The sequence below is a fragment of the Octopus bimaculoides genome, chromosome 7 (genome assembly GCF_001194135.2).
Source record: "Octopus bimaculoides isolate UCB-OBI-ISO-001 chromosome 7, ASM119413v2, whole genome shotgun sequence".
Lineage (NCBI taxonomy): Eukaryota > Metazoa > Mollusca > Cephalopoda > Octopoda > Octopodidae > Octopus > Octopus bimaculoides.
In genome coordinates this window covers 23795668-23805163 of record NC_068987.1, presented here as the reverse complement: position 1 = coordinate 23805163, position 9496 = coordinate 23795668, and the positions used below count along the sequence as shown (strand labels likewise).

Below are 9496 nucleotides of genomic sequence, written 5' to 3'. Positions count from 1 at the left end.
GACAGAACTGTTTTATCTCAGCTGGCCCTGATCTCTTTATCATCATGCCAAGACACATAAGAGAAGAAAAAGATTTAACATAACATTCAAACTGTTCCTAGATAAATATCTTCAACAAATTCCAGTTGAAGCACCTACATCCAGATATATTTTTGCAAACAATAACTCTTTACTCGAATGGGCTATGGTGTTAACTGTAATATGAAAAATCAAGTGTCTTTTCCAAGTGGTGCTATAAAGTTAGATATGGCCTGAGCCAATTCTAGTCAAGACTTATCTAAGTGTCTAAGAATATGTATGTGTGTGTGTGTGTGTGTGTGTGTGTGTGTGTGTGTCCCCGTAGGCGGAAGTATTGTTTTCAGTTGTGTTTGTTTGCTTGTTTGTCTGTGTAAGTCTGTAAGAGAGTACTGAAGACATAAATATTCACATTTACATAAATAGTCACAAACTGCAATCCTGTATTTGGATATTTCATATCAATTTACATAACTAACTTTTCTTTGTGTTACATTTAAAGTTAAACTAACTTACATGAACACACATTGTGGCCAATGTTGTTATTTGCCTTGAGATACAATGTTACATACACACGCATACACACACACACACACACAACCGAGCTCAAAGTATTGTGCTTAAAGTGAAACATCATCTTTGGGATAACCAAATTCTATGGCAATCCAGTTCACATCACCTTGGAATGTCTTTGTCTGTTATGCCTCAAGGGTTGATAAAAATAACTTTTGATCATATACTGAGAACAATCATCATCATCATCATCATCATCATCATCATCATCATTTAATGTCTGTTGTCCATGCTGGCATGGGTTGGATGGTTTGAACATGGCTGGCAAGCTGGAAGGCTGCACCAGACTCCAGTCTGATTTGGCATGGTTTCTATGGCTGGATGCCCTTCCTTACACCAACCACTCCAAGAGTGTAATGGGTGCTGGGTATGTGTACAATATGGTGGCTTAGATTTCTTCCCTACAAATTTTATGCACCCAGTCTCATGTGGTAAAAGCTGTAAAATACTGGCAATATTTACTTCTGTCCTATGGTCTTCAGTTCAGATCCCAGAGTTAACTTTACTTATCATGTCTTCTAGGGACAAAAAAAATATAATTGCTTTGGTCAGCATCATAATATATTGTTGGCTGGAGGATGTGTGTAACCCCAATCAATGATATATATACTTTCCTTCATAATAACCTGCTGTGTTCTTCAGAAAACTGAAACAGTATTTGAAGATAGTATTCTTTCAATGGTTTCTTGTTTTCACTGTTCATTGTTTAACGTTCTGTTAGTTTTCCTCTTCCAGGTTGTGAATTCTACTGTTAAGTTGACATATCTTTTATATATCAACCAATTTTTGTCTTTTCAGGGACTCGTGTTGACACAAACACTTTCACCAGACCCAAGAAAAATAAGGAATCACTTCGTTTACTACCTGTAGAAAGTACGTCCAACAAGGAGACGGAACCGCAAAGCCAAGTTGCCAACCGTATCCCAGATGTTTCAGATATTCAGAACATGGCTAAATTGCAGGAAGAAAGTAAGTGATTTTGCTTTTTTAGTTACTTAAAATATATGGACTTTTACCTAAGTAATTATCATGATTATTATTATTATTATGGTTTAGGCTAAGGCTGTGAGCTGGCAGAATTATTAGCATGCTGGACAAAATGCTTAGTGGCATTTAGTCCGTCTTTATTTTCTGAGTTCAAGCTCCACCTTTTGGAGTTGATAAAATAAGACCATTTGAGCATTGGAGTCAATGTAATTGTCTTTTCTCCTCTCTTGAAGTTGCTGGCCTTGTACCAGAATTTGAAATCAATATTAGGGCACAGTGTGGTGCTGAGCTGGCAGAATCAGCACACCAGGCAAAATGCTTAGTGGCATTTCATCTGTCTTCGTGTTCCGAGTTCAAATTCTACTGAGGTTGACTTTGCTTTTATCCTTTCAGGCGTTGTTAAAATAAGTACTAGTTGAGCACTAGATTCAATGTAATCAACTTTCCCCTTCTCTTGAAATTGCTGGCCTTGTGCCAAAATCTGAAACCAATATCAGGGCACACTCAGTCTAGGTAAAGAGCTAGCACTGTGTAGAACACACAACATTTGCTTATTATCAGCTATTATTGTTTAATCTCAGGTCAATTCCGATCCAGAAGACCTATGATCTAAAATGTTACAACAATGATCATCTTGTCTTCTTTGTTTTTCTAGATTTTATTGTATTTTCTGGGTTACAAATCAGCATAGTATATAGTGTAAACATTCAAACATCATCACTGCCTTTCCAATTCCTGCTGTATTTCACATGGAATTTTTTGTCCTCCAAAGTTGTCTTGATGTATAAATTAATCTACCTTTTTTGGCCGTAAATTTTGGTCTGAAAAATTTGATTTGTATGGTATATCTCAAGAGTACATTATCTAAGTCCTTTTAGTGTGATTTGAATGAGATTTGGCTCAGGTCACATACTCAAGCATATCATGTAATAGCTTCCTTCAATGACAGTAATTCACTGAGGTGTGTTGAGGATCTGCTAAATTAAGCAACGATATGTGAGTTAGTTTGTGATATCTTTCTGTTACCTCATCAACTACACTTTGATTATCAATCCAGAATATTCCAGGAGCTTAGTATGTAAAGAAGTGGTGATAATGGGTCACAAAATACTCTGGTTTGGCTCTTTATCATGAAAGTTAGTTTGGCAATACCTGTCCTTTTCAGGTTGTACTTAGAAATTGGCTTGAACACAGTAAGCCTATAAAATACTCATCAATTTAACAATGCTACCACTTTACATTGTTATTTAAATTTGTTATGTTCTCACAGCTAGCTGTGTGAAGTGGGTTAAACATGGAATAGTACTGTTGATCTGGTTCAAAATCTTATTCTTAATCTGCAGCTCTCTAAAGAAATGACACATTTAATAATAATAAAAAAAAAAACCCAACTTACTATGGTATGTATTGGATATCACATGTAGTATCTTTCGTTCACTGAAAATACAACATGTTTTATGGCGTATATATTGTTACAACAGTATCAAATACCCACTTGATGATAACTTTATGTAATAACCTCTTGATAACTCTTTATGTAATGATCACTTTGTGATAACTCTTTATGTAATAACCACTTGATGATAACTCTTTATGTAATAACCACTTGATGATAACCTATTATATCTCTGAGAAATATCACTGATTAGTTTTGGACAATATCAAATAAACTTATGTTATAGTATCATTTGATATATTGCTATATCTGATGTACCGTTAATTACTTTGTGTTCTAGTCTGAATGTGTCTTAGTGATATCATTAACATCTTTATTTGCAGGTTTACGACAAAGCATCTCACCTCTGTCTTCTCCCAGGAAAGGTAAGTCAGTCGGTGAAGACTTGAACTGCCTTCATGATGGTCAATGGGTGAAGGTTGATAAAGTATTGTGGTACCAGACACCAGTGAAGGTTTTAGTGTAGTATGGATCTAGTGGTTTGACTATTCAATGGAGTTTACTCAGAGCTACACTAACTTTAAATTTTTTATTATATGAGTTATTCAAGATGTTGGTGATGGATTTAAATTGTATTAGTTGGTGCAACTATCAACCTACATTGAAATTCCATTGTGATCTGTCTGATATGATAAATTTTAGTGGAAGAAAGCTGAGAGGAACAACTAGACATCTCTGTTGAATATCAATAGGGAGTAGATTAAACAGCTGCTTTCAACTCTTTCTTCTCTTATAGCTCATGTCTTCCTTTGCTATCATGTCATTCTTAGAACTTCTTAACTATCTTGAAGTTTCTAAGTAACTGACCTTTCCTAAGTAATTTGATATGGTTGGTGGTGAAGGGGGTAGTGATATGGTGTCTCATCGACTCTCTACAACCTCAGCAAGGCTATATTTCTTTCTCCACTCTCGTGAATGATGGGTGAACTGGAGAGTTCTGATGCAAATACAAGGTCTGATCAATAAGTATTTGGAGTGTTGCCATAGTAACAAAGCTAAAGCATGCAGAGTGAAGCTGCTTGAACCCTGCTGAGATTGACCTTGAACTCTGTTGCGCATGCACACTAAGTTTTAATGTTGATCTCACTTCTGCTGTTTTGAGTAGTGCTTGGGAGGAAGGTGTGTAGTGTGTGATCTTCGCATTCACTATGACAGAGAAAGTTGTCATAGTAATACCTGCTCAGAGGCTTGCGCAAAGTTGCAGAAAGTATATGGAAGTGAGTGTATGAGTGGTTCAGACGTTTCCAAGATGGCCGAAAAAATGTAGATATTGACAAACATTCTGGGAGACCCGCAACCAGCAGAACTGAGAAAAACATTGCAGATGTGCATGCAATTGTGAGGGGAAATCGTCGAATCACCATCCGTAAGTTATCAGAGGATGTGCAGATGAGTTACTGTTCAGTTCAGTCCGTTATCATTGAAGATTTGGGTATGAGATGCATATCTGCCAAGTTTGTGCAAAACTGCTTTCAGCTGACCAAAAGTACACTTCAGTTTCAATTGTCCAAGATCTCCTTGATTTTGTCGAGGATGATGAAAACTTTTCCAAAACTTTGCTTCAGCCTCTGAACAGGTATCACCAAGCTTTTGGCAAAATTTGATGCAGATTCTCTACTCCACTTTCTCTGTCATGGTCAATGCGGCAATTACACGTTACACACCTTCCTTCCAAGCACTGCTGTAAGCAGTGCTTGGAAGTGAGATAGAACGTTAAAACTTAGTGCACATGCACAGCAGTGTTCAAGGTCAATCTGTGCCAAGTGGCTTTTCTCTGTGTTCTTTAACTTCATTACTATAGCAACAGCCTGGACATTGATCAGACCACGTATCTACAGAACCTCTTCAGGAGAGCCTATTTTTCTTCAGATTGTGTAATTGTTGTAGTGTGGGCCCTAACATGCTTAAACTAATCTAGTTATACTTACCTAGCTTATCAAATCTATAAATTAAAACAGTAAATCTCTCTTTAGGGAAGCGATTAAATGTTTCCAACTCTTTTAGTACCAGTGATATTGTTTTTCCTTCTTTCTTTTTATTGTTTCCTTTCTGTTTTATTGTTCTTTTTTCCATGCATGAAATAGTTTCCTTTAATTTTACAATAAGATAGCACAGGGGAACCAAGGATTTTGGAGTTAAATATTATTATTAATCATGGGACTGCAGAAGGTAACACTTGTTAGTTGACCAGGCAGACTGGGGCAAATAATTGTATGCCTTAGCTCTTGCTGATCAAACAAATGCTGTAGTTGTGATGTTTGGACCCATGAGCCTGTGGTTAGTAGTCCAGCATCTTAACTTCTGAGTCAGTGTTTCTGTTTTGACTGCTATTTTAATCTCTTCCCTGACACCAGATATGGATTAGTGTTTGATAAAATGTTTCCTATTTTTTTAAACTTAGAGTCAGTGAATAACTGGCACTCCATTGGTTATGGCAGCAAGTGTTCCAGTTGATGGGACCAATGGAACAATCTGAACTCAAAACCATGTGGCTTGAAAGCAAACTTCTTCCTACACATCGAGAAGTGCACCTAATATGCATATTTAATATACATATTTTTGTAAAGTTATTGTTATTTCTTACTGTTATGTCTCAAGCTACTGCTATCTAGCACCTTCGGATGATCTCTACTCAACCGCTACACGATAGCTATTCGTTAGCTACTCAACTCACTACCATGGCCAGACTACCTTTATTTATATGTCTTGGGCGATCCTACTTCTTCGCTTGGGGGCGTCGACACAACAGTTACAAGAGCAACAAGGTGGTAGAATCTAATTTAGTATTGAACAGAATTGCCCTGTGGTATTTGTTCCAGCTCTTTCCATTCTGAGTTCAAATCCAGGGTTGATATGGCCTTCCCCCAAAATATCTAGTAGGCCTTGTACCCATTTAAGAAATTATTCAAAGACAGTGGATTGATTGGCAGAATTGTTAGAGCATCAAGGCATTTGTCTCAGCTCATGATGTTCAATATCGACTTTACCTTTTGTTTTTTTAGGGTCAATAAAATAAAGTACCAGTTAAGTATTGGGGCCAATGTCATTGACCAACCCTTTTCCCTCAAAAATTACCGGCCTGGTGCCTAAATTTGAAACCATTATTATTTTTATTCTTTTATTTATTTTATTTTATTATTATTAATTATTATGTTGATTTTATTTTTGTTGCACTTTTTTAATTCCTGCTTATAGTAACTCCTTAACAGTATGTGTGGTATATTAAACACTGCTAGTGTATCTTGTATGAAATGTGATGTTGCTGCTCCTTGTTACACTGTCAATTAATTGACTTTGTGTTTCTTCTCTGTATAGCTTTTTTTTTTTATATTTATTACCACTGGGTGAATGACTATCCTACCATATTCCTCACCATCCCATAAGACACAAACCGAACTATGTTGACGTGTAGATGTAGATGTAACATTGATAGGTACAATCTACCAGTAAGTGACTCATGTTGATCTACCATGGGAGGCAAAGAGAGAGGGAGTCATTTTACATTAGTAGTGGAGAATATATGAGATGAGTACTGTTTATACAGAGCTTGAAGGAGGAAGTGTCAGAGATGGGTGCTGCCATGACTTTGTAGTTAAGAAGTTTGTTTCACAACTTTGTAATTTTAAGTTCATCCCACAGTGCAACACACCATATCCATGGGTCAACTAATGCCACATGAGTGAAATTTGGTTGACAGCGGTGAGCTGGCAGAAACATTAGCACGCCAGGCGAAATGCTTAGCGGTATTTCGTCTGCCGTTATGTTCTGAGTTCAAATTCTGCCAAGGTTGACTTTGCCTTTCATCCTTTCGGGGTCGATAAATAAAGTACCAGTTACGCACTGGGGTCGATGTAATCGACTTAATCCCTTTGTCTGTCCTTGTTTTTCCCCTCTATGTGGGCAATAAAGAAATAAGAAATAATCCCTGTTCTTCAGTGGCAGACTTAATTTATTGCTTGGTTTAATGCCACCACCTGGTCCTGGGGTGTCTTTAGCTGAGTGAATCCTGTCGTCAGTGTTTGGGCTATGTTTCCCAGCTTCAGTCATTGCTCTTTCTCCCTGGACAAAGCAGTTAATAGGTAGCAAGGGCCATTTGTGAAAGATCTGAAACAGGAGGGTTCAGTTTCTGAACATTGTTTAACCACAGTTTAACTCTGATTGAAGCTGTTTCAGTCGTCAACATCTCTTCCTTGAATCCGTCAGTTGTTAATTCAATAAACTGTGATTTTAGGAAAGTTTCGCTGCTATTTCTTGCACATCAGTAAATGTGTAAAAGCTTCTTTTGGCATCAGAATGTTGACAATGAAAATGAGTTTGAATAAAGTGGACCATATTGTATACATTGGACCAATAGGTAGTTGAGTTTAGTTGAGTAGTTACTCTTCATAGTATTAATCATTTTAGAAATAGCAAAATATACAACCATAGTAAGGTTTGAACTCTAGACAATGATATAAGCAGTTTAATCTTAGAGCCACCATCTGTGTCTCGGAAGTCTTACAGTAATGTCCACAGGTGATCTTAGTCCTGAAGTGAATGATGAATCACCTTGATGCAATTCTGGCTTTTTGTCTTTGTATCTGTCTGTTTGTCTGCCTCTCTCTTTCTCACTTGTGAAATTGTCTCTGATATGTGTGCACATGTGTGCACTCATGAGTGTCACTATCTCTATAGTGTGCAACTGTTTGCTTATAATACTTTCCTCAGTGTGATAGCTGTATGTGTAACATGCACTCTGTATGTAAAATGTATATATGACACTGTACAGTGTGTGTGTGTGTAATGCACACTATGATGTGTACATGTGTGGAGAGAGTAGCACTATCCCTGTCATGTGTTCAACATTACTTACTTGTTACTCCATCTGCCAGCATTTTACTGAAGTTTGTCTCTCACAAATCAATCAAGTCATTATTTAGGAATGGTTAATGCATTTTATTTCTTTTCACCTCTCTCTCTCTCTCTCTCTTGCTTGTTACTTACCTCTCTCTTTCTCTGTCTTCTAAATCTCTAACCCCTTGCTCTTCTAATATTGACAGATTGTTACTTACAGCTTTTTTCTCTACTCTAATGTTTGTACCATTTTAATAAGTTCATTTACTGAAGTCCTTTGTCTCCTGACCAAAAATTTGGTCTTTGATCCTTATTGTTATTGTTATTGTTTCTTCTGCACTAACAATTGGTTTGTCTGGTCTGCAGTTTCATTTGTTGTATAACAAAGTGTAGCTCACAATTATATATATATATATATATATATATATATTCTATTTTAATGAAATGTAACCCTTACTCTACGTTTTGCATATTGTTTTTTCTCATGTCTGTATGCACTAACTTGTATTCACTACATTTTGTCCGTGTATGTATATATATATATATATATATATATATATATATACATACATACACATATATACACACACACACACTCACTCATGAGAGTGACAGCAGTTATTCTTCATTTACAAGTCTAGCTTTTGTTTCCTTTCTAATGTGTTATGCTGGTATTTTCGATGACTGATGAGCCTCATCCTTGCATGAAACATGTGTCCGCACAGACCATATACATACACATATACAGACACACACACATGTATGTATGTGTGTGTGTATATACACACACATATATATATATATACATATATACACATATATATATATACACATATATATACATCTATATATATATATATATATATATATATATATATATATATATATATATATATATATATATATACATACACACACACACATATATATATACATACACACACACACATATATATATACATACACACACACACACACACACACAAATGTGTGTGTGTCTGTCTGTTGGTATCGGTGTTGCAAATAGCATTATCACTTCTCTACTTGAATCTAAATTTCTACCTCTTCTAAATGCAACTTCACCTATCCCTCCTTGTTTTCCTTGCCTCTCTATACGCCTAGTCTTGGCTTGTTTGTACCCTATTAACATGCATTATTGTTACTGTTAGTATTATTATTTTTGTCGTCATTATAATATTCAGTGTTTCCTTGTCTCAACGTTATGGATGCTGCTTGGAACAACCCACACACAGCTTCGTTAAAACCCAATGGCCTTGTCTCAATTGTGGCTTGCTGTTTGACACATTTCCATTGAATTATTTACTACCCTGTTTGCCAAGTCGCTGCTCTCTACCTGTTTTGATTTCGTCTTATTTTTATCAGTTTACCGGCCACGCCAAATTCCACAGCCAAGCTCTTCAGCAGGAATTAGTGATTCTGAACCAAGTACGACAGTTTCTCCTGTTGGTTCCAATCGGTCTAGCCCTGGACGTGATGGTCAGTCAACATTTGTCCTTAATTTCCCCACTTTTCAACCTGATAACATGATGGAGTCCTACAGTGGTGTCACCACTGACCACTCACCTATATATGTATATATATATGTGTATATATATATATATATATATATAT

General features: G+C 36.4%; 1 protein-coding gene across 3 annotated transcripts in view; it reads left to right on the top strand.

The window, feature by feature from the left end:
• The window catches only part of LOC106880912 (SLAIN motif-containing protein 2), a 99836-nt gene that overhangs the window by 81334 nt on the left and 9006 nt on the right, over positions 1–9496 (top strand). For 2 of the 3 annotated variants that reach the window (XM_014931077.2, XM_014931078.2), the window contains 3 exons: positions 1387–1557; positions 3355–3396; positions 9248–9361. In XM_014931077.2, the coding sequence (XP_014786563.1) occupies positions 1387–1557; positions 3355–3396; positions 9248–9361 (327 nt within the window). The remainder of the gene's footprint in view (positions 1–1386; positions 1558–3354; positions 3397–9247; positions 9362–9496) is intronic. The other variant, XM_014931079.2, reaches the window with a different exon arrangement.